The 26,482-nt window shown below is 44.7% G+C and overlaps 1 protein-coding gene across 1 annotated transcript in view; it reads right to left on the bottom strand.

Annotated features, from left to right (window-relative positions):
• Positions 1-379: 379 nt before the first annotated feature.
• The window catches only part of MICOS10 (mitochondrial contact site and cristae organizing system subunit 10), a 30,754-nt gene continuing 4,651 nt past the window's right edge, over positions 380-26,482 (bottom strand). The window contains exons 2-4 of the mRNA XM_032863607.1: positions 4,278-4,325; positions 2,854-2,963; positions 380-632 (exon numbers count right to left, since the gene is read on the bottom strand). Coding sequence (XP_032719498.1) covers positions 618-632; positions 2,854-2,963; positions 4,278-4,325 — 173 coding nt within the window. The 3' untranslated portion in view covers positions 380-617. The remainder of the gene's footprint in view (positions 633-2,853; positions 2,964-4,277; positions 4,326-26,482) is intronic.

Here is a 26,482-nt window from a genome sequence, read left to right as displayed (position 1 = left end):
CAAAGCTGCTGGCAACCATGACAGGGATGGAGTGAGCCACCAACGCAGCCCCGTGTGCACCCTTCCCCACAGCCGGCCTTGGGCCTCGGGCTGCAGGCGCCTCTGGAGCATGCCCCGTGGGGTCTATGGTGAGAACAACACACAGATCTTAAAAGAGCCGCTACGGAAGGCGAGTACCTCAAAACACAGCCGTGGCCTCCGAGCACCAACTCAGCGAGGCAGAGGCGGCCGCGACACCACCGGCAGGGGACGAGGGGGCGGGACGCACAAGGGCTGCGGTTTCAGGAAGGCTCGCGGGACCAGGAGGTGACAGCTGCTGGCGGTTCTGACACAGTCTTCCTGAGGCTCAAAGACCAAAGGCAAAGAAACGCAGGCGATGCACCGGGCTGCCTATTTTTAATTTATTTTTTTTAAGACCACCTCCTTGCAATTTCCAGAGAGAAAATACAAAACAAGAAACAGACTTCATTTCAAATACGAGAACAGCGTGCTGGAGTTTGAAGCATTACTGATAACATCGTTACAGAAGAATGTCAGCTTACTCCAGGCACTTCAGTATTCCTGAGGAATGAACACGATTTCTCTTTTCCTCCCACTGGGATGTTCTCAGGCGTAAGTCACTGCTCCTGCTCCTAGAAAGTGAGGACACTGATTAGAAGTGCGCAGACCCCATGTGCACAACCATCTCCCACCCACGGAACCAAGGGGCCCCAAACCTTGACGCCTGACCTGCTTTACAGAGCAGTCTCACAAGAGAACTGTGAACACCCTTCCCAGGGCCTCCAGAGTGGCTCCCCAATCCTGGGGGGCGGCCAGGGGGGAAGGCCCAGAGTCAGGACCCAGACAACTGTTCCTAAAACTCGTCCAAGGGCTGCATCACTGGTAAGCGGACACCGCGCGGCTCTGGAACGGATCAGCCCAGTACCAACGGGAAGACTGCGTTTTCTCCTCTGCTGAAGAAGGGTAAGGAAAACCTCTCCCACGAGTCTACTGGGAGGGCAGTCTCGAGAAAGAACAGACAGCCGAGGCACCTAGGAGGGCCCACAAAGGTGCAGTGCGCCCTCGGCTGCCAACGACTGTGAGAGGACTGCCTGCGCTGCGCCCCTCTCTGCGGAGAACGGAGGCTGCCCAGAGGCACAGACTCAAGTCCAGATATGGCTATAGGGCCATTCTGGAGCAGTACACACAAAGGCTGTTAAAAAGGAACAATATTTTCCACAGCAGCTCCCAGCCATGAAATGTAGAATGTGCATATAATCACCCCTGAGCCACACTATCCACGACAGCTCAGGTCTGCAACAACAAAAACCTTCCAAACAATTAAAAGACCCGAAGCTCCTCTCTGGTTCCCTTCTGCTCTCCCCAAATCCAGCTGTGGGGCCAAGAAAGCAAAGGGTCAGGGGGTGGTGGAAACTGCCTGTCGTTGGCTTTGGTGTCACACAGCCGTGCCTCTTCTCGTCCCTTCGAGGACCTCGCCTGGGCTCTGGCACAGGGACCGCCCACGGAGGGCGCCCAGGCTCCCCGGGCCGACTGCTCTCGCCACCCCCAGTTCTCTGGCAGAGCGTGCGGGCTGGGGGCCCGGCGGGCAGCGGGCAGTCCGAGCAGGTTCTAAAACAGAGGCCACTGAGCTGTGGTGGGGACTGTCCTTTGAGCTTTGGGGACCCTTGTGGCTCTAGCTTTCAACCAGAACAGGGACACTCAACAAAACGGCATCTTCTGCTCTACCTGTCATTTTGGTGGAATGGAGGGTAAATCAATCCCTGTTTCTCGGCGGGCCTCGACTATTACCGCCGGCATTCCTACAGATGCGGCACCTCGCAGCTCCCGGTCGTTCTCACACCCCTGCTCACAGCAACCACATAGGCGGAAATCATGACCCTCATTTTACAGACAGAAGCCAGAACCTCACGAGTGAAAACACACAGGAGGCGAGTAGTGGGAGGCCCGGGGCCCACACCTCGGTCTCCTGGCTTCTCAGCCCTTTCCCCTCGCCTCCCTGCTGTGCCCAGATCATAGCAACTCTGGCTCAAGGGTGACCCAGAAAGGAGAGGGTTCCATACGTCTAGGGAACGGGATGCTCCGCACCGAAGCTGGTGTTGCTGTGAAGGCTATGCCTTAGGAAGCTCGAGGCTACCCACATCTACTAGGATACCCGGTTTACTTCACTCTGTCATTTCCTATTTGAGTGTCTACTTTGTTCCGGGCCCTGGGGACACGAAAGTAAATACCACCCTTGTCCTTGGGCACCTGGCCTCCCATGATCCTTTCCCCCAAACCCGGCAGAATCAGTCATCAAAAGTAAGGCAACGGGAGGCGCCTCAGGAGACGGGCTACCTTCTCCCTCCTGAGGTGCGGGCCACAGGTTCTCATCCTGCCGCCATTACTAAAAGTCCACCTGCAGACAAGGACTGCAGCAGAATCAGATGGGACTTAGAGTCAAGAACCTCCCTTCCGCAACAAACAGTGGAAGAATGCTGAGTCCCAGCTGTCCTTCGGTTTGGCTGGAGCCCGTGTGAGATGCTGACACAGCACTCTGAGATCTTGAACCTCGGGGCCCCTTACAGACACTCAAGACGAAGCTGCTGCCCGCGATGACAGGTGGTTCCCCTCTGCCTGCAGCGTGAGAGCGCACGCGTGAACGCACAGGTGCGTCTCAGGCCGCAGTGGGAGGGAGGGACTTCAGGCACCAAAGCGGTGTCACCATCACTGAAGGCCAAAGAGCAATTAGGAGCTCAGTGGCGCCACGATGACATGCACCGTTTATGAATTATATATGCTCCGAAGAATTCTTCAGGTCCTCTGGGGAAATTCCTTGCCTTTTAAAAGAAAGAGAACCATCAACTCTATACGTACTTTGACGTATTTTCCGTGTAGAAGATACGGAGCCTGGAAATCATGCTGACAGTTGGAGTAGGCCATTCCCAATCCCATGCCAGAACCAAAGGCTAATGGCCACATTCTCCCTGGTGAACAGAAAAAGGAAAATCCCAATAGGGAGCCATTAAGAGAAGATAAAGCTTTTTCTCTGGCTTAAATACACTTGCTTAGGGCTAATAAACATTCAGCATGCCTCCTACTGATAACTGTAATGTGCCATACGGTTCTATCGGTGTTTAATGAACAGTGAAATGCCACTGAATTTATTAATTAATACTTGAATTGAATTAATACTTGAATTATTTAATTATTTAATATTAATTAATACTGAATTTATTAATTCAGCCAATATTTATTAAGTACCTGCTGGGTTTGAGGTCTTAACAAGTGGTGCACACAGCAGACATGGCTGAACCTTTTAATTTTTATATATATCCGTTCTCATCATTTGCTCATTTTAACTCATTTCTCAACCTTATCAGAAATACCACCCTTGGGGCGCCTGGGTGGCTCAGTGGGTTAAGCCTCTGCCTTCCGCTCAGGTCATGATCCCAGGGTCCTGGGATCGAGCCCCGCATCGGGCTCTATGCTCAGCGGGGAGCCTGCTTCCCCCACTCTCTCTCTCTGCCTGCCTCTCTGCCTACTTGTGATCTCTGTCAAATAAATAAATGAAATCTTAAAAAAAAAAAAAAAAAGAAAAGAAAGAAAAGAAATACCACCCTTTGGGAAGATGCTTGAATTTTAAATGGAATCAAGTGAATTTTGATTGCAGCAAGTCATAAAGCCTATATATGCCAATACTGCACGTGATTAGTTTGTGTCAGCCCTGCCTGTTAGGATTCTCTGGTCATGTGTTCCCCGCCCATTCGTCACAGAAAGGGGTCAAAGGGAACCCTCTGGCTTCTATTCAATAACCAAACTTCAGAATGAAAGGGATACTGCCTGACCTTTGCTTAGGAGAATTTCTGGACAAAAAACATGTGTGTTTCTGGTCCACTTGTTTTTATGACCAGCAAGACTCATTTTCAAGTTCCTTTAGAAAAACTTATAATTAATTAGAAATATTTGAGCATGTAGATTTGGCCAAGTGACTCACTGGCATAAAGTAGAGGCTTTCAGATGATATCATATTGAAGATATCAGGCACCCTGACTCAACGCCCAGGGGGGAGATCTGGAGGTGCCCAACCCACTCTGACCTTTTCCAAGTCCACGTTCTCTCTCTAGCACTTTTGACAGTGGCCTACCTACACCCATAAACGGACAGGGTGGCAACCAAGTAGCCATGCCCTCCAGAAGTGTGCCTGCTGTGTCTGTGTGTGTGTGTGTGTGTGTGTGTGTGCGTGTGCGTGCGCATGCCCGAGGACATAATGTTGAAAAGACAGTAAAAGTCACACTTACTTTTAAAGAAGGTAAGTGAGAAAACAAGTCCTAATCCAAAACCAGTACCTACAAGGAGGGAGGAGAAACACGTTAAATCTTGTAACAGTAATTTAACAGAAATAAAATGAGCATTTCATAACTGTGAACATCTATAAAACAAATTCTTTTCTTAAATAATTTGGTACCGAGTTGATTTTCTCATTTCTAACCTTATCGTCAGAGGCTTTCCACATGCCTTTGGTCCTTCTGCCTACAACAGGGGAGAGAAACTTTACTCCCAATTCTGTCTAGACAAGTCTGGCAGGGCAGGGGGAACAAGCCAAGAGACAATGCTTGAGCCGACGCTCTGGGCCCTGCTTGCAAACGGCATCTGGCATTCTGGGCGCGCCAGGCCCTCTTCCAAAGGGGTGCCAGAGCTAGAACATCAGACTGTAAACAATGTCAACCGGAAGTTCCCCTGTCATTGCAGCATTTTGAGTGATGGCTACTTCTTGAGGAATAGGAAAGGAGTGATCCAGAACATTCACAAAGGCTGTCACATGTCAAGACACAAGTCAGAGTCCTCAGTCAGAGGGAAAGCGTTTCCTCAAAAGCCCCGAATGTGGAGATTAGTCCCCTTCCCTTGTTTTCACTCACAGGGCATTTTCAACCACGATCTTTCAAAATAAAAGAACAGATGCAAGCCTATTTTAATGCTCTGGTAGAAAAAAAATTAAATACGTAATTTTCAATCAAACCTCACTCCTAGGAACCTAAGCCTGTGGGGGAAAACGACCAGATCCTCATTTTAACCAGTATTTCTCAAACCTAGTCATTTGAGCACTGCCATCACAATTTTCGCTAAATCTACATTATCTTCACAATTACTTGTTTACTTTAAAAAAAAAAAAAAGAAAAATCAATGCATGTATTTAATTAAATGAATTTGGTGTAATCATAACTTTGAGTGCTAGTTATATCTTTTTCATAAGATGTGTTAAAATGAGGGGTGCCTGGGTGGCTGAGTCGAAGGCTCAGGTCATGATCTCAGGGTCCTGGGACTGAGTCCCGCATTGGGCTCCCTGCTCTGCGGGGAGCCAGCTTCTCCCTCTGCCTCTCTCTCTGTCTCTCATGAATAAATAATTAAAATCTTTAACAAAATGTGTTAACATCAATGTAGAACTATTAAAATAATTTTTTTTTTGGTCTGTGGTACCATTTTAAGGGAAAAAAAAGAAAACCACATGCCCTCTGCCCGTACAATAGTGATACATGGCCTAAAGTTTGAAGTAACTAATTTTTCTATTATCGAAACAGTTACATACACCAAGGAAGAGTGCCAAGGCCTGATTTTCTATTCGTTTTTCAGACATGACAACTGTTTTCAGACCTTCCAGGGTATTCTGAGGTTCTTGACAAAGAGTCTACTCCAGAGACCAACGGAGCCCCCAACCAACCTCTTTACAATTAAGCACCACAAGAAAGTCCTGATTCTCACTCTACCTTAATAGTTTTCCGATTTTGGCTGTTGGAATTCCATGAGTATCTTCTCTCTCTAACCATGACCTTGGGCTACTGCAGTGCAAACACTCCGCATACTTCCTGGCTACTGGCCTGACCTCTCTGCTCCAAACGCAGAACGTCGGCCCAAGCGAGCTCATTCACATCAGTTTTCATCCACCCATGCAACCACCCAGCTGATGGTGGCCTGAAGAAAGTATTTATGCCACTTACCGAGAACGATTTCTGATTATTTTCGTCTGCCACATAGATGTGGCCACAGCACAGGTCTCTTCTCCATGACTACTACATCCTACACAAATAGGAGTTTTCATTACAAGTCGTGACTTTGCCCTGTCCGATAGACCCTGCATGAGGTCCGGTGCTCAACTCTAAAACGCAGTATCTGAAAATCACTCATGTCACCCTACTGTCCATATAATTTATAATACAGTGGAAAGCTCATCAGTTTACAGACCACAACAGTTAAACCTGTTCAAAGCGGACATCATCTGAAGGAAAAGGAATTAACGTTTTGGTATTTCCCATGAGTACCCACCATTCTCTCCCCACCCTGCCCCCAAATTCTCTTTCAAACCAAACGACAAACTGACACAGTAATATCCCCCATTTTTCAGGTGCAGAAAATAATTTGCTCGAGGGTACTCCGTTCGGTGAGTGGAAGAGCAGTGAGTAGGGACCAGATCTGCCGGACTCCAAAGCCACCCTCCCAGCTGTCCTGACACTGGAGTCTCCTACAACTTCAACCCCCACACAATCCCCACCTCCCAAGGGAAAGCTGGAGTGTCAGGATCTCTACTGCCTGTGAAGTGAGATATGGCCAAAAACCAAATGGTGCTTATCAGGCAACAGCCCAGAACGCTGGGCGACCAGGGCAGTAACAAGTCTGCACAAGGCCCAAAGGGCTTGTTCAGATTCCTTCCCAGACTAATCCTACTGCACAGGTCACAGACACAAGTCCACCTGGTAGGTGAGATCCAAGAGCTTCGGAGAAACGCGAGCTGTCGTGACGGATACTCCTTGGCGAGAATCTGCAGTTGGAGATTTATAAAATGGCACTGGGTTCAATTTCAAAGCAACTTGCCTCACCCCCTTGCAGCTGGAAGATGAGTAAGAGAGTAAATTGGTACTAGAAAATGAGGTAAAGGATTTGGACTGGCTTACAGATTTCAAACCAGGCAATGGGATGGGGAGGTAGGCCAGTAAAAACATAATGGCTTACAATCAGAGCTTTGGTCTTCTCCATCTGGAAGGCAATGTTTTGGCAAACAAATCAAAAGCCCAAAAGGAAAATATTTCAGCATTTTTCTTGTCCCTCTGACTCCATGCCTGTCTCTCCTACTTTTCCCCAAGGAAAGAAAGCTCTCAGACGCTCAGTTTTTCCAAATAGTAGACCAAGAATGGTCTATGAGAATCGCTCATCACAGAGATGAGAAATGTGTCGACACCAATCAAGAGAGCCCAGGAAATCTTTACTCTGGACACTTAAGCTCAGGTATATGCCCAACACCCAGTTCTGCTCCCAGCAAAAGCACCTCTCCCCAAGTCTGAGATGCAAATCCCGGTTCAGACTAACCCAAAGACAGAGTGAGCTCCACAGCCTCCAAATGGGCTGCTACCTCTTCAAGTCTTAATAGCGGTTTCTTTCCCCCTCTGTTTCTGTATTTTTTAAGACACAAAATAACAAGACTGTTCTCTTCAGAAAAATATAATACAGAAACTGACTTTTTCAATGCCAATGTTTTATTTAAACTTAGCTATCTGAGTTATTTGCGAGATTAGCGATGGTGGAGCCGCCGATGAGTTTACGGGCTCAAGTCCTCACATGCTGCATTTCTTTTAAAAGGCAACACACTGCTTCAAAGAAAGTCCCACCTGATCCAGGGACACCCACTCCGCAGCTGTTTCCACTAAAGATTGGCACCTCTAGGCCACATTTAAACTTCATAACAATAAAACATGAAAGGTTTGTCTTATAATAAAAACAAACCAACATGGAAAAGAGAAGAGTTTTCTCCGCCTTTGGCCACTTTTTTGTATTGTTGCATGACAAGCTCTCTTAGAGGAAAAAAGCCAAAGGAAAAAGTACAAAGCATTTTCACCTTCCCTGGAAGCAAATATTTAACTATGAATAAAGTTTATATAACTTCACCTTCCCCCCACCTCAAGCCTGGTCTTTTGCTCCGTGCTGTCTGGAATGACAAATCACCCTAAAGGAAAGAAATGCCTGATTATAGGTACACATCTTCCTTGTGGCAAAGTCCAGTTATGAGGGGAAGGAGCGGGGGCAAGGCAAACACACACACACACACACACACACACACACACACACACAGAGGAGCCTTATGGAATTGACATTAGGCAAGGAGCCCAAGCTCCAAAACCATTTCTTTTGGAGAGGAAAAAGAATTGGCACCAACTCTTTCAAAAAGAAATTACTCCAAATCAATCTAACCCGGCACTTCAGTGCATGCCCGGTGCCCAAAAGGACATCATAGAGCTGGCTCGCAGAGAAGCACAAATGTTAAGGGAGGACCAATTCCTTAGGAGTTCATCTGATACTATTTTAATAACAAAACAAGAAAGAACTCACTCCCACTAATGACACATAAAATACATATAAAATACTGCCGTATCTTATGCCCAAGAAGATTTCGTAACGGGTTTAAAAGAATAACAACCCAAGGCAGTACATCCATGGATGCCTGAAGCCACGTTCTGTGCAAGGAAGGGGAGGACATAAATGTATGCTGACGGCCATTACGGTAACATGAGGACAACTTCCGGTTCCCACTTTATTTAGAGAAGTCTTTGCTCGCACCATGCCACCTAGCATAAAGCTTTACTTCACTGCGAATTGTTAAGAAGCATAATCAGCAAGAATTAACAAGCAGACTACACAATCGGATTGCAGTCCTGGGGTAGAAGTGTACTTTGGATGCGAGCCCCTACACAGAACAAGTTGTAGCAATTTACTCTCCTGAAGCACCCACATGGTAAAAGCTGCACTTGCCAACGGACTTGCAGCCAGGGCGAGGGACTCTTTGGAGGGGCACAGAAAAAATATCCTCATTAAGTCACTTAGAAAACATTTCTAGGAAAGATGTCGGTGGGGGGCGGGGGGACCATGGGCCCACTTTAGCAATAACTTATTACACGATAATTTAGCTCTCCTTCCAGCTTACGTTTAGCATTTTATTTTGACTTTTCATTTTTATTAGTTTTTAATTTTAATTCCAGTATAATTAACAGTGTTGTATTAGTTTCAGGTGCATGACACAGTGATTTCAACAATTCTCTCCATTACTCAGTGCTCATCATGAGAACTGGACTCCGATTTCACACGTTAAACAAAGTGCCTAGATTCCAAGCCTACTGTAGAGTTATCAATGGTAAGATCTGACCCGTATCGAAAAATTAAGTAAAACTGCAAAGCAACTCCATTTTAATTTAACTTATATTGAAATGTAAGAGTAAAAACTTAAGTACCATTGCAACGGGCAGTTTTGTGACCATGAGAAGCTCCAGGAATTCCAAGCAAGTTTTTTAGATTCCCTAGAAGCCACGTGCCAACCAACTTTATTTATAAATGTAAAAGATAAAGGTTCCAAAGCAAGGAGGGCTTTGGTCTCCGGTTGAGTGGCATGGCAAGAGGACTGGTGCCATCACAAGATAAGCCTATGTCAACCACTGTTCCAATTATTGTTCAGCAGCTAGCTCTGACCTCACAACCATTACTAACGTCACCTGGCCTCAACCTGCTAGGTTACAGAGTCAAAACAATCTCATAGGGCTGCTGTTTCAGGAAAATGTAAGGTATCTGGGACAGAACTCAACAAGTGGTAGTAAGTTCTGTTACTCGTCTAATAAAACTCAAAATAGGTCAAAAGTGTCATGTAATAGTTAATCCTCTATTAAAATACAACCCACTGGGGCGCCTGGGTTAAGCCTCTGCCTTCGGCTAAGGTCATGATCCCAGGGTCCTGGGATCGAGCCCACATCAGGCTCTTTGCTCAGCAGGGCTTCCCTCTCTCTCTCTCTGCCTGCCTCTCTGCCTACTTATGATCTCTCTCTGTCAAATAAATAAATAAAATCTTAAAAATAAAATAAAATAAAATACAACCCCCCCGCTTGCCTAAGATCACACCATGGGGGAGCCATGGTTCAAAGTCACAATCCCTGCCCCCCTTCCCCCGGCCATGGTATCAGCAATTTTTCTATAGGAACATCTCAGGCTTTGACAGGTTTGTTTTTTTTTTCTTTTAAAAAGAGGGGATTCCTTCAGACTCATGGCTAACTAGAACATTTTGCTTAAAATATGACAAAAATTTTCCTAGAGCTACCTGGTGTTTCAGAAAGCTCTATCTATGCTTTGAACATGGATTAATATCAAACCGATCTATTTATAATGGGCACGCTTTCCTGTTCAATCATGTTTCGATCAATGCTATTACAATCATCAAATGCATTTGTTATGACAGAACAAACAAGAACGTGCTTTTATAGAGAAAAAAAGTACCCTTGGGACTGAGTTTAGTGAGAATTACATTTCCAAGAAACATTCCTGATTTATGAAAGATGCTCAGGGCCCAATTTATAAGGAAAAAAAAAGTTTTAAGTCAGCTCCAAACTGTGTTACTTAATGCTCTGAGGCAAAGACGGACGGACCCAGGTGTTCACATGTAAATGCCAAGTCGTGTGAATTAACCAAGAAAGTGGGCTGGACCAAAGACCCAGCAATGGTAAATTCAGTCTGTGTTAACCAGTCCGCAGTGCTGCAGGGTATACAGGAACCAGACCAAGAAGGTCATATTGTACAAGACCTCCACCTTCCTGGGTCTCTCCGGACTAGACGGAGGCCGGAACATCTGAGGGAACTTCTCAGGTGGACGTCAATTCCCAGGATCCTGATCAGAACAAGCAAGCCAGTCAGCAGAACGCAGTAAAGATAGGGAAGGCAAATGTGGAAGTCATTACTGGGGTGCTCTGCTTCAAGAACAGCCAAACTCATTAAATGAGTGCGTGTGGCACATGATCCAACTTTGGGAATTCTGACAGCCATACAGCTTTCCAAGAATGCACAAAGAAAGGAACAGGCTTGGTACACATTTTACTAACATATAATTAGCTAATAAATTCACATGTGGGCATAGCATGCAGGAAAATGAGAAAATGCTCTGAAGACTAAGGGAGACTGAAAAAATGCAGAATCAAAGACGCAATGCATTACACTTATCTGGGAGAGGAGGCTTTGGAGGTACTAACGTTGACAGTGTCAGGTACTGTAGTCTGTTTCTGTGTATTATTTCACTGAATCCGTGTTATGAGATGTACTACGATCCTGTCTCCCAGAAAAGGAAACAGTTTAGTGAAACTGACTTACCCGAGTACACGCAACTTAAAAAGTAGAATTCAAACCCATGCTGTCTGACTCCAAAGTCATGGCTCTTTCCTATCCACAGGGATCAACTTCATGGAAGGTTGAAACAGCAAGGCAAGTGGTCTCATGTTATACATGATAAAGTGTCTTCTGCACTGTGATAGGTAGTTTATGACTATGGCACTCTTTGGTCCCTCAAGAAAACAACAGAAACCACAGATGTCTGACTTCTCAGGAGGGGTAACAAAAGCCTGAAATTACGCAGAATCAATGAGAAAGAGTCCACAACTCAAAACTCAAACTGGGAAGTACTCCCTCTGCGCACTGGCCGAGATCGGATGAAACCAAATGGGCTGAGAGCTGATCAAATGAATCCAAATTCATCCAAACTGTTCAAAAGGGTACTTCCAGTGAGTCTCCTCCCTCCCAACAACCCCATTCCCCCAGCCCATCCCCATCAATACAGTAACTGGATTCTCACCTTTGGGAAAGGAAATGTAAGAATCGGGGATTCGGGATTACAACACGTACGTCATGATAGCGACTACGTGGTCGCCTACTCCTGATTCAAGTGACAAATTCAATGGAGAAACAAGAACCAGTAGTTTCTCTTCCTTGCACATCTCCTTAAACTACATTTATGAGCATTTATTAAGGAGAAGGCACAGGTGTTTCCTCTCTGAAGGTAGGAACTGTTACAGGGCGGTCTATTTCAGTGATAAGGCTGTGTGGACTTGGGGTAAGACAGGCTAGACATGAAGGAGGATACTGGTTAGGTTACTTATTAGTTGTGTGTCTCAGTCCTTGGGCAAATGACAGAACTTTGCGGCATCTGTTTCTTCATACGGAAATCAGGAATACTGACCAGACCTGTCCCCGACCGGGGAACAGCAAGGATGACACATCAGAGTATGTGTAAAAAGCCTGGAAGAACAGCACAGGGCACACCGTAGCTGTCATCCCCTTCCTCTCCCAACCAGCCAAACCATCTTGGCGGGTTAGAGAAGGGAGCGGGGAGAAGAAGGTAAGCTTGTTCAAGAACAAATCAAAAGTTCAAATATTTACTGAGTGCTGAAGGACAAGAGTTCGGGTCAGAAATAAGTAAGACAGAGTCTCTTCCCTGGGGAGCTTCTGATCAGGGAAGGAGAGTAAGTCAGGTATCCAGAAAACTGGGAGGGGACCATGTTCTGCTGGTCCAGAGGAAGAGAGTGCGAGGAACACACTTAGCTGGGAAGATATTTTTAAATGCCTGCGAAAGAGGTGTCATTTGTCTTAAAGAGCAAACGGTTAACAGCCCGAGTCTGTACAGAGGGGCGCGTGCTCCATCCACCCAAGGCTCATGCAGGGAAACGGGGGGGTGGAGGGTTGGGGAGAGCCTGCCTGATGCATGAGGCATGTCCTGGAGCAGGAGATAAGGCTAGAAAGGGATCAGGGCCATTCTGAAGGCCCCAAAATATCATGGCACTTAGTCTAGCAGGCAGGAGGCTGCCCTAAAGTTTTGTGGTTTTTTTTGTTTTTTTTTTTAAATATGTAATATGAGGGGCGCCTGGGTGGCTCAGTCCTTAAGCAGCTGCCTTCGGGATAAAAAAAAAAGGGTCCTGGGATCAAGCCCTGCATGGGTCTCCCTGCTCAGCAGGAAGCCTGTTTCTCCCTCTTCCACTCCCTCTCTGCTTGTGTTCCCTCTCTCTCTGTGTCTCTCTCTGTCAAATAAATAAAGTCTTCGAAAGAAAAAATATGTAACTTGACTGAACCCGTGCTTTAGTAAGACTTGTCTAACTAAGGTGTGTAGGATCACTTGGAAAGGAAGAAGACATTTTGCTGGCAGAATTTACAGGCTTAGCAACTGATTATGTATATGTGAGTCTGGGGTTTGGGGGCTGCACTGGGGCAGGCTGTCAAAGAAAATGCTGAGAACCTCTATCTGGATAACTAGAAAAACATGGGTGCTATTTATAATAGTTATATATATTTATAACATTCATCAACTAACCTTTTAATACCAAATCCCCTTTATCTAAAATATAACTGAGTTTATAAAACCGCAACAGCCGGGGCGCCTGGGTGGCTCCATCAGTTGAGTGTCAGACTCCTGATTTCGGCTCAGGTCATGATCTCAGGGTCGTGGGATCAAGCCCCATGTCTGGCTCTGAGCTCAGCATGGAGTCTGCTTGTCCCTCTCCCTCTGATCTCTGCCCCCATGCTCTCTAAAATAAATAAATAAAATCCTAAAAAAAGGGGGGGGGGACATCTACAATGTTTTCAGGAACACTACAGAACATTAAGTGAAAAGCATTCGCTAAGCACTTACGCTTCAGGAGTCCGTTATCTCATTTAATCCTCACGATAAACTTCTTTCATTAGCCCCATCTTACAGGTCAAGAAACGGAGACTCAGAAAGGGTACGTCCCTTGCCCCAGGTCGCACATCTGGGATTTGAACCAGGCAGCCTGACTCCAGAGGCCTGGTGCTTGACTGCCCCCCTCACAGACACACAAAGCTATTTAAATACTTTTGAGTCCCTAAAGTAAACGAAATGCCTTCCCAAGTTGTGCCGGCCAACACTATGCGTGAGCATTGCCTTAAACATACAAACTGAGCCCCTACTGTGTGCCAGCTGTCGGGCCAGGCCCTGCGATCGGTCAGCTCGAGGTCTGGGGCTGGAACCGACTGTAACCAGGAGGTCGAGGTGCGAGGTACAATGACAGGAACAGGTACAATGCATGAAAAGCACTGAGGAGGACACCCAAACCATTCTGGGGGGGTAGACAGAGGGCAAGGGAAACGGGCTCCCAGGAGCTCCTTGCTGCCAAGTCATCCAGTGTGAGGTCGACGGAGCAAGAGTGTTTCCTGCCGCACTATGCCACCCCCCCCACCTCTACTGTAAGCAGGAGGGAAGCAGTAACGGGAATCAAGCAAGGGAAACATACCCAATGAGCACTTGACAATGCGCCTGCTTTGGCGGCAACGGGGACAGATGTGAAGAGGCCCCCATCAGAGACATCAGAGACAGGGGGGTGCCGACAAGAGAAAGCTGTCACAGCAGCCCAAGTGGGAGACAGGTCCAGACCGCACTCTCCTCTGCCCATCTGACTGGAAAATGGTAGCTTATATACTGTCGTCTCTCGCTCCCCTGTCCCCCCTGCTAGGTAGGATGGAAAAGGAAGGCTTTCAAGGCGTGACTGTGGTCCAGGGTTAGGAACTTCTGAGCAGTGGGAGTGACCACACTCAGTAACGACTCTTAAATAAGGGATCCTTAAGACACGGTCATGGACAAAGGTGAGCAGAGATAAAAAAGGGGCTCAAATATTTGAAAAATATACCAGTGGTTTTGCATTTAAGATCCTGTTGGTGCAAATGGGGAATATATCCCAAAACAGCATTTGCAAAGGTGTCGCAAGGATTCATCTGAGTTTCAGGGCTTCTGTAAGCATCTTTCTCTCTGCTATTCAAATCTGACTCTAGTAAGGGGCCCAAGACAAGCAACAGTGCCCAGCTGACTTTATATTCCAGTAGTGGTCTGCAGTCTTTCTTGAAGGCATCCTTATTCCACAAAGCCCCATAAATACACCTCTCCAAACCACTGCACTTGCATACATAAAGAAGCCAAGAATTTAATTTTCATAAACTGAGTAAAGAAAAAAAAATCTTCTAAAAGAGAAATTATGAGCTGAAATAAAATGAATTTCAAGTTGTAGTGGGAACAAGAAGAAAAATATGCTGTGGGTTTTTGATGGTGAGAGCCGATCTTTTCTGGAAATTCATAAGATTGGTAGCACATATTCTAATGTCAAGACAATGTGAGACTAGAGCAGTAATATACTCCATTTTTGCTTCTGATCAAAATGGGATATTTATGAGGTTGTGAGTTCAGGATTTGTCACATGTAGGCCTATACGAAAATGGTGTAAAGAAAAAATTAAAAAAAAAAAGCCGTTGAACTAATGATTTCAATTTAATCATCTGAGATGATGTCAAGAAAGTAGCAGCTTTCCTAGGGCTGCTTCTTAGCAAAAGGTGAAATGTGCTGCTTAAATCATTCACTCCAGTTAATCATTGAAAATCAGACAGAAATTTTGAGTGGTTTACATGTGTAAGTTCTGACAATCAGAAACATTTGTTCTGACTCGTAAACATTTGTCAAAGTAAGTCTACAAATCTGTCAACAATTATGTCAGAGTGTTACAATAATTATAAACTATTCTAAGCATTCTAATGTAGCTTTAGGTTGGATACAGAAACTTGACATAAACACATGGGATTTCAATTCCTCCCATTTGCACTGTTCACTCTCAATCAAATAGTTCTAAATTCTACCTGCAGATACCCATCTGAAGCAACCTGGGAAAAAGCACTGCAGCCAGCCCGCTCTCCCAGCGGTGCCGCGCACCATTTTGCTACTTGCCTTCCCGTCATCATCAATACGAACTCATATTCTCATATGCCCTATCCTTCCCATATGCATACATGTGGTGTTTTTTTAAGGCCCTAAAAATAATGGGCTATGCTTTCTTTCAAATCATTCTAATTATTCTATTTGTTCCTTTTTCTTCTTCATTTCTCACCTCGATTTCAGCTGCTGAGAAAGTACGTGCATGTGATACACGAATATGTGACCCATGTTGTGTGAGCATTAGTCTGGAAGGCTGTGGTGGGGAGCCACAGAGAGTAAGAAGTTCAGGAAGTTACATAAGCCTAGGGCAAGGTTTCTCAAACTCGATTACTGGCATTCGGGGTGTACGATTCCTGGGTGCCGTTCTGCGCATGACAGGATGTCTAGCAGCATCCCTGTCCCAACCTACTAGGTGTCAGCAGCACTCCCACTCCCCCACTCCCTATATGGCAACCACACAAGTCACCAGACATTGCCCAATGTTCCCACAGCGTAGCTGTAAATCACTCCCAGTGGAGAACCAGCCGTCCAGGGGTTTACAATTTACAAAGTGCTTTCACATCCATTTTGATTATTATCTCATCCTGAGCCTCATCAAAATCATGTAGGGACTAGCATCCCAAGCACACAGATGAAGAGCGACATCTGGCTGGTCGGTGGGTTGACATGTGATTCTCGACCTCAGGGTCATGAGTTTGAGCCCCACACTGGGCGTGAAGCCTACTTTAAAAAAAAAAAAAAAAAGACAACCAGTTTCCTACAGACTAGGAAATTGAGTCTCAGAGCGAGTCAGTAACTGTCCCAAGCCCACTCGGCTTTTCACTATCCCACATGGCTTCTCTGTCGAACAGCCCTCAGCTTCCTCAAGCAGGGAGGTTATCCTACTGGGGTCTTCAGGCAACAATGGGCCATCACACCCACCAAAAGCAAACCCACTAACAGTTCACCCAATGAGAAACTCCATTAACAGACAAAAATATAATTTCCAAAATTGGCCAAAAAGCTTAAAAAGATTTTCACTTTAAAGTACTAACCTGTTAAATAGCAAACTAGACGTAACATACGCATTTGAAGATCATTCATAATCTTCAACTACAGGAACCAAACGGACTCCACAAATAACTTAAAAAAAATTTTTTTAAGACTTTCTTTTTAAGGGGCGCCTGGGTGGCTCAGTGGGTTAAAGCCTCTGTCTTCGGTTCAGGTCATGATCCCAGGGTCTTGGGATCGAGCCCCACATCGGACTCTGCTCAGCGGGGAGCCTGCTTTCTCCTTTCTCTCTCTCTGCCTGCCTCTCTGCCTACTTGTGATCTCTGTCAAATAAATTAAAAAAAAAAAAAAAAGACTATCTTTTTAAGTAATCTCTACACCCAGCATGGGGCTCAAACTTCTAACCCCAGGATCGAGAGTCTCACGCTCCACCAACTAAGCAGCCAGGCACCCCTAAATAACTTTTTAAAAACAGAAACTGTTCTTATGTGTTTTCTTGCTTACATTATAAAAACAGCAAAGTTAACAATCTTCCCCACCTAACATCATCATTCCCAAGAGATAATTTGGATTGTTTATTGTTTATCATTCCATTTATATATATGGGATCACACATCATGCATGTTTTATAATTTGCTTTTCTCACTTTATAAAGGACACCATTCTGTAATAGTACATCTTTTTTCCTAAGATTTATTTATTTACTATTTTAGAGAGAGTGTGAGCAGGGGGAGGGGCAGAGGGAGAGAGAGAGGAGGAATCCCACTGACCCTGAGACCCCACGAGGACTCAATCCCATGACCCTGAGGCCATGACCTGAGCCTAAATCAAGAGGTGGAAACTTAACCGACTGAGCCACTCAGGTGCCCCACAGCACATATCTTTTTAAAAACTTTTTACTGAATTGGGGGCGCCTGGGTGGCTCAGTGGGTTAAGTTTCCACCTCTTGATTTAGGCTCAGGTCATGATCTCGGGGTGCTGGGATCGAGTCCCGCATCGGGTTCTCGGCTCAGCGGGAAGCCTGCTTCCCTCTCTCTCTGCCTGCCTCTCTGCCTACTTGTGAGCTCTACCTGTCCAATAAATAAATAAATAAAATCTTTTTAAAAATTTAATTAAAAAAAAAAACTTTTTACTGAATCACAACATACAGATAGAAAACTGCACAATTCAGTGCACCACGGGATGGATTTGCAGACGAAAAACACCCAAGGTGAGCCAGAGGAGGGCACAGAAGATTACCAACACCGTCAGAAGCCTGCCTGGGCTCCCTTTTGCAAAGCTCTCCATCCGAGGGCAATCATATTCTGACAAGTGAGTAGCTTTGCCCGTTTGTTTCTAAACTTCTGTAAGTGGACTCACACAGTGAGAATGTTAGCCTAACACCATGAACAGCTGCAGGAGATGGTTCAGTGTCATTGCCATAGAGCACGCCGTCACATCAGTGTACCCCGATTCACTTATCCATTCTCCGTGGATGGCCATTTGGGGAGCTTCCAGTCAGGGCCATTATGAATAGTGTTCTATGAACATTCCAGGGCAAGTCATCTGGTGGACATGGGGGCACGTCTGCTGGGTAGATACCCAGGCCTGAAATCGTTGTGTCACGGGGTATACATCTGGTTTGCTCTCGTAAATACTGCCAGTTTTCCCAAGTGGTTCACCGATCAAGACTCCCACAGACAGTCTGAGGCTGTGGCTGCTTTTATCCTCACCTACATGGAGTATCTTCCTTCTTTCTGGCTTTAAAGAACTTTTGGAGGTATTATTTCTGTAGAATGAACTGCAGCCACTTACGGTGTTTGACAAGTGTATATACCTCTGAAACCACCACTCCAATCGTGAAACAGAACCCTGCCGTCACCCCTCGACGTTGCCTTGTGTCCCTCCACAGCCTACCCTTCCCTCCACCCTTTACCCCAGACAACCGCTTCTCTATTTTGTCATTACAGACGGGTTTGTATTTTCTAGAGTTTTATATACAAATGGCATCATATAAATGGAACATAGTGAAGGTGCCTGGCTGGCTTAGTTGGTAGAGCACGCGACTTAATTTCTCGGCTGTGAGTTCAAGCCCCATATTGGGCATGGATCGTACTTTTTTTTTAATGGAACATAGTATATACTCTTTTGTGTCTAGTTTGTTACTCAAGACGATTTTGAAATGTACGTATGTTATTGTATATATTAGTATTTGTTCCTTTTATTAATGAACAGTCCACTTTATGGACAGTCTATATTTTGTTCTTATATAAAGCTGAAGGGCTGTTCTTATAAAATGCTGAAGGACTTCTGGGTTCTTTCCAGTTTGGGGGCATTATGAGTAAAGCTGCTATGAATATTCATGCGTAAGACTTCATGTGAATAAATGTTTTCATTTTTCTTGGGTAAATCCATATGAGTAGAATGACTAGATGGTATATATACAAAAAACTACTAAGTGGTTGTACTATTTTACAACCTTATCAACAGTGCACCAGAATTCCATCTGTCCAACATCCTAGTCAAACTTTAGTCCAGTCTGTCTTTTTAACTATTTTAATGGTGTGGAGGGATAGTCTCATTATGACTGAAATTTGCATTTCCCTAATGACTAATGATATTGAAAATCCTTTCATGTGTCAATATTTTTTTTTAAATTTTATTTATTTGACAGAGAGAGATCACAAGTAGGCAGAGAGGCAGGCAGAGAGAGAGGGGGAAGCAGGCTCCCTGCTGAGCAGAGAGCCCAATGCGGGGCTGGATCCCAGGACCCTGGGATCATGACCTGAGCCGAAGGCAGAGGCTTTAACCCACTGAGCCACCCAGGCACCCCTAGTATAATTTCTTTTGTAAAGAATCTTAGCAAACATTTGCCCACTTTCTTTCTTTCTTTTTTTTTTTTTTAAGATTTTGTTCATTTATCTGAGACAGAGAGAGCATGCGTGCACATGCGAGCAGGGTGAAGGGGTAGCGGGAGAGGGAGAAGCAGGCTCCTCATGGAGCAGGGAGCCAACTCTGGCTTGATGCCAGGACCTGGGATCATGACCTGAGCCGAAGGCAGATGCTTAACCAACTTAGCCACCCAAGTACCCTTACCCATTTTCTCAAATGCGGTCTTCTTACCACTAAATTTAAGAGTTCTTTATTTTTTAAAAATATTTGAGAGAGAAAGCACGGGAGAGCACAAGGTGGGGGTGGGGCAAAGGCAGAGGAAGAAGCAGACTCACCGCTGGGGCGGGGGGGTGTTCCTGGGATATCACACCCGAGAGCAAGGCAGGTGCTCAACCAACCGATCGAGCCAGCTAGGCACCCAAGAATTCTTTATTTATTATGGAAACAAGTCCTTTGTCAGATACATGTACTGCAAATATTTTCTCCATTCTGTGGCTTGCCTTTTTGTGCTTTTAATGGTGTCTTTCAAAGAGCAAAAGTTTTAGATTTTGGTCAAATCCCATGTATCAGTTTTTTTGTGACTTTGTTGTGACCTAAGAAATCTTTTCAGAACTCAAGGTCACAGAGATTTTTCTCCTATGTTTTCTTCTGGAGTTTTACAGTTTTAACTTTTACATTTAGGTTTGTGACTCTTTCCAGTTAATTTTTATGCATGATAATGAGGTTCATTTTTTTTCCCTCTATCTGGATGCCCAGCTATTCAAGCACAGTTTGATGGAAAGATGTTCCATTCCCCATTAAACTGCCTTGGCATCTTTAACTGACCATCTACTGATGGGTCTACTTCTTGACACTGATCTAGGTGTGTCTCCCTTCCCCAATACCACTGTCTCATTTACTGCAGCTTTATAATAAGCCTTGATGGCAGGTATTGATTGCACTTTTCCAACTTTGTTTTTCTTTTTTTTTTTTTTAAGATTTTATTTATTTATTTTGAGAGAGAGAGAGATCACAAGTCGGCAGAGAGGCAGGCAGAGAGAGAGGAAGGGAAGCCGGCTCCCTGCTGAGCAGAGAGCCCGACTCTGGGCTGGATCCCAGGACCCTGGGATCATGACCTGAGCCGAAGGCAGAGGCTACATTTAACCCACTGAGCCACCCAGGCGCCCCCAACTTTGTTTTTCATCGTAAAAACCGCTCTGGTGACTTTGGATTGTTTACACTTTAATACAGATTTAAAAATCAGCTCAATTTTTATAAATATCTCTGAGCATTATTTTTCTTGCTAGAAAGAGAGAGAATACAGATTTCCTGAGTTGCCAGGAGGGTAACAAGGGGATAAGACATTAGTGCACCAAGTACAGTGGCAGATACCAGGCATTCACACAAAGTTAGCCTCCTCTCTCTCTCTCCCTCTCATGGTCTTTAAATAAACAAGATCCAATCTAGCAATGCCCTCACATTTTACTAGTGGGTCAATGGCCCCAGTAAAAATATTACCACACCAAAAAGACTTTTGTAAGTAAATATTTGTGTTTTCACTTGGATTCAATACCGAAATGCACTTGCCAGAGAAAGCAATTCGGCATATTTGCTAATAAACTGTTTCAGGCCACATTTTAGAAAGCATGAAACCACAGCCAGAACAAAAATCTAAGTATGTTTGGAAGTTCCATATAGTGCCTAATTACATTATTCTATAACACTAACACAAAATTCCCCTCTAGCAAGATCACAATGTTCCATTATTCATACTGTTGCCGCAGACGGAAAAAAAGTATTTTTACTCTCAAAAACTGTTTATAAATACATATAACAAACAAAATATGGCTACTAACTCAACAATTAACATGTACAAATTTGAGACCCAAAACCTATAAACAGCCAAAAGCCTTTGAAGTATTTTAGTTTAGCCTAAGTGATATCACTCCATGAAACGGAGACGGATCAGTTTGCAAACACAGGCTACCAAAAGGCAGTTTTCGGTGAGCCACCAATACTTTGTGGCAACCCACATTTATCAGATGAACTGATATTTACAGAGAAACAACAATTTGCTTTCTTTTTCCATGACCTTATTCATTGGCCTCTTTCAGTATAGTGTGTTTTTTTTTAACATGAAAATGGCCTTCACAATTAATTTCACCACACTTAACTGATTACTGGATGAGTACACAAAACCTGCTGGTTAATTCTAAGGGAGGTCACTTGCTAAGTCATTTGAAGTCCCACTTTCTGAACAAGGAAGAAACAAGGCCAAACCCTTTCTTTTCATGAAAATGAACGCATGGCAAAGCAATTTCATCTCTGTTCACTGAGCTGCATATAACCAGCGACCTAGCCCAAGAGGTACCAGAAACTAATAAACTGCAAAGTGTTGCCTGGGCTGCGCTCCTGCCTCTCCTATTTGTCGAGAGCAAGACCACCTCCATTTACATAGACCCTGACTCCTGAGGGTGCACATTTCGAGTTCTGTAAATAGGATCGCTGCACAGCACTGTGACATCGAACTCCGTTCCACTTCTTTGTCCTCATCTTAGTTTTGGTTTCTTCTAGCAGATCACCTCATCTTCAGCATAAATTAACAACAACATACTCTGCCTTCATCTCGGTCCTTTCTAACTGAGATCACTGAAGTAGTGATCTTTCTGAAATCAGAAATCCAACCATGTCACTCTTCGCCTTCACATTCCATGGTTCTTCCTAATGCTACCCAAAGAGTTGCCACACAACCCAGCAACCCAGCAAACCCACCCGTAGGGGCATACGTACCCAAGAGAAATGAAGACAGACCCCAACATAAAAACTTGTATATTTGGGCACCTGGGTGGCTCAGTGGGTTAAATCTCTGCCTTCAGCCTGGGTCATGATCTCAGGGTCCTGGGATCAAGGCCCACGTGGGCTCCCTGCTCAGCAGGGAGCCTGCTTCCCCCCCCCACCGCCGCCCTTTCTGCCTGCCTCTCTGCCTACTTGTGACCTCTCTCTGTGTCAAATAAATAAATAAAAAATCTTAAAAAAAAAAAAAAACTTGTATATTTGATCACAGCAGCATTATTCCTAAAAGCCAAAAGGTACAAACAACTGGGCGCCTGAGTGGCTCAGTCAGTTAAGCGTCTGCCTTTGGCTCAGGTCATGATCCCAGGGTCCTGGACTCTGCCTCCTCCCCCACCGACTCGTGCTCTCTCTCAAAAACAAATAAAATCTTAAAAAAAAAAAGTACGACCAACAAAAATGTCCATCAGCTGGTAAATGGTTAAACAAAATATTGTATATAACCATATCATAGTATTCAAAGGTAGCAGAATAAATGGGATTAATACTAACAGTATTAATATAATAATCATTAATATAAACAAAAGTAGTATTAAAAATTAATAAACAGCATTCTGTTTGTTAATACATGTCAATACTACGCAAACAATCTACAAAGTCAAAGCAATCCTTATCAAAATCCCATGATAGGGGCACCTGGGTGGCTCAGTTGGTTAAGCATCTGACTCTTGGTTCCGGCTCAGGTAACAATCTCAGCATCATAGGATTGAGTCCTGAATTGGGTTCCGTGCTTAACAGGGAGTCTGCATGGAATTCTCTCTCTCCCTCTCCCTCTGCCTCTCCTCTTGTTCTCTCTCTTTCTCTCTCACTCTCTCTCAAATAAATGAAGTATTTGTAAATCATTTATCTGACAAGGGGTTAATATCCAGAATATAGAAGAGAACTTCTAAAACACAAAAATAAACCAATTCAAAAATGGAAAAGGAACTTGAGCAGACATTTCGCCAAAGAAGATATACATATGGCCAGTGAGTACATGTGAAGATGTTCAACATCACTAATCATTAGGGATAGCAAATCAGGACCACAACAAGATCAATGAGATATTAGCTTACACCCACTGGGATGGCTACTGTAAAAAAAAAAAAGGCAGGAAGGAAACAACTATTGGTGAGGATGTGAACTAATTGGGACACTGGTGCACTACAAGTAGGAACGTAAAATGGTCCAGTTGCTGTGGAAAACAGTGTGGCAGATCCTCAAACTGTTAAAAATCGATTTACAATATGACCCAACAATGCCACTTCTAGGTATGTACCCAAAAAGAATTGGAAGCAAGGTCTTCAAAAGACAGGTGTGTACCGTGTTCACAGCAACATTACTCACAATAGCGTCCATCCGTCCACAGCTGAATGAATAAGCAAAATGTGTTACACACACACACACACACACACAACAAAATCCTACTCAGATTTAAAAAGGAGGAAATTCTGATATATGCTACAATGTGGGTGAACCTTGAGGGCATCACATAAACTGAAATAAGTCAGTTTCAAAAAGGCAAGGACTGTGGGACTGTACTTCCAGGAGGTACTTAGAGAAGTCAAAATCACAGAGAGAGAAAGTAGAACAGAGGTGGCCAGGGGCTGGGGGGAGGCAGGAGTCAGTATTAAATGGGGACAGAGTTTCGGGCTCACAGATGAAGAGTCACGGAGAGGGGTGGCGGCGTTAACTGTAAAACACTACAAATGGACTATCATTCACCTGCACATTTTTAAGTGGGTCAGATGGTAAATTCTGTTATGTGTATTTTATCACAATTAAAAAAAAATGGGGGGAACAAAAGGGGGAAATCCGCCATAGGGCTATCAGGCTTAAGTGTGGTCATGTACGTAAAACGGAAATGCCAGGGTCTGCCAGCTCGCGCTAAGTGCTGGATGAATGGCTGCCGCTGTCATCATTTCCAGCAGAAGCCAGAGCCTCTCGGTCCTCTGGGACAACGCCTGCACAGCTTCCAAGGCCCTGAATGCAGTCCTCCACTTGGTCCACCTACTAAATGCCTACACACTCTCCAAGGTGGAGCTCCAAGGTCACCACCTTCTTCGCAAATTCCTCCAGAAGGTAAGCCCCTCCAGGGTAAGGCTGCTACTGACCATCTGTGCCCCGTACCCCCCAGGCTCTCCGGAATCCGTGGCATTAAGCTGGGGGTGGTGGGGTGGTGGGGTGGTGATTATACATACATTATACATTACTGTTATATATATAAACTGGAATACTGATCATCAGGCTTCCATACTACCCACAGCAGCAAGATGAAAGCAAATGTGGTAAATATTTTAACTTATGACTGCCAGCTTTCATTCACATGCCTGCGGCTAATATTTATCAAGTACAGGTAATGCCCTAATTGCTCTATAAAGAATATCTCATTTTATCCTTACTTGTAACAACCCCCCCCCCCAGAAAGATACTACCATTCCATAGATAAGGAAACTGAGGCACAAAGAGGAACTTCTTTCTCTCTCCCTTTCTTTCTATTCTTTCCTTCCTTCCTCCCTCCCTCCCTTTCTTCCTTTCGTTTTTTTTTTTTTTTAAGATTTGTTTTATTTATTTGACAGACAGAGATCACAAGTAGGCAGAAGCAGGCAAAGAGAGAGAGGGGGAAGCAGGCTCCCCGCTGAGCAGAGAGCCCGATGCTGGGCTCAATCCTAGGATCCTGAGACCATGACCCAAGCCGAAGGCAGAGGCTTAACCCACAGAGCCACCCAGGCGCCCCTCTTCCTTTCCTTCTTATAAACTCTGTGCCCAATGTGGGGCTCAAACTCATGACCCTGGGATCAAAAGACACACACTACCAACTGAGCCAGGGAAAAGAAAAGGAAAGGACTGTGAATGCCCCAGAGTCCACTGAACGCAACACACTCCAGGGCTGTTTCCCAATGTCCCAGGCTTGCACTTTTCCTCGGTACCAAGGAAATGAAAACCCTGCTGTGTTGAATATACCTACCTTGCAGAGACAGCCTTTTCCAGGAAGGCACCACAGCCTCGGACAACCCTGCCCCAACCATGACATCTCCTTCCCTTCTGGATCTCCTGGCCAATTCACAAATTAGTAAGACCAGATATTCCGGACTCTGGCCTCTCAGTGGAAGAGAAATGCGGGGAAAAGGGACACAGTCCATTGTACAACTTTGCAAGTCACATTAGGAAACCCAGGACCTCCGCATGAATTCAGGAAGTACTGGGATCAGATTTTCCTCCAAGCCTCCTTGGGCAAATATGCAACTCTGAGGCCCGGCCGCTATCACGCAGACATCGACTTGGTCATGAGGTCACAGCCGGCCAGCCGGACCTCCAGCATTCAAGAGAGAGTTATAACAAGGCTCTGAGGACAACGGCAGTGCTTCCATGACCCACGCTTGCAGGGCTTAGAAATTCTCAGATCACAGGGAAGCACCTCCTGAAGTCTTATAGCTGGGTTTTTCTCATCTCCTGGAATCTTGTTTTCCCGGGGAAACAGAAAACAGATATAACCACCCATCCAATCCAGAGAAACAAGCACAAGCTGAGGGTACCAGCTCTGTCCCAGGGCTTTTAAGCCCTCTATTTTGGGAAGATGTCTTGCCTTCTAGCCTCATTAACAAGAAGGTGTGATTTATTCATGTGGGTACACACAAGACAAATTACTCGGTATGTACAAGGAAAACAGCCAGCACAGTCTGTGAACTGAGGGCAGAAAGAAAACCAGAGCATTCAATAAATCTGATAAAACTTAAAAATAAATCCATAAAATTAGCAAAAAAACGATTAATGACGCATTCACATAAAAACTAACGGAACGTGCCATTCATAAAATGTCATCTTCACTCCTTTTTAATTTCCTGCAATAAGGCTTTGGCACTACCACTGAAACCAACAACACCCTCTACTTGTTTAAATACAAAAGTGTTCTCTGGTTCATGTTTCTTAGCTGACTACTCCCAAACATTTCTACTACTACTTTGTTATGAAGATCTACTGACAATAATTTACATCCCCAGATGAAATAAAGAGTTGGTAAAAAGCCCCTAAATTAGAGGGACACACAGTCAAACGTGAACTAGCAAAAATTCACCTGAAATCTACCTGACTTGACTTTTTAACTTAAATGCTAATTCATTCAGTTAATAAACACACAGTGAGAAGCAAATACAGGCAGAGAATGTAGTCTGCAAAATTCTTAGCAAAACACGTCTTTCTAACAGTAATTATTGTATGCCTTCTCTGTGTCAGGAGTTAGGCGATCAGCAGTGAACAAAAATGTCTCTGGGCCTCATGAGTTCA

Source organism: Lontra canadensis, unplaced genomic scaffold, assembly GCF_010015895.1.
Source record: "Lontra canadensis isolate GAN:19392208 unplaced genomic scaffold, GSC_riverotter_1.0 scaffold25, whole genome shotgun sequence".
Taxonomy (NCBI): Eukaryota; Metazoa; Chordata; class Mammalia; order Carnivora; family Mustelidae; genus Lontra; species Lontra canadensis.
The sequence above is the reverse complement of the archived record's forward strand: the minus strand, read 5'-3'. Positions and strand labels throughout refer to the sequence as shown.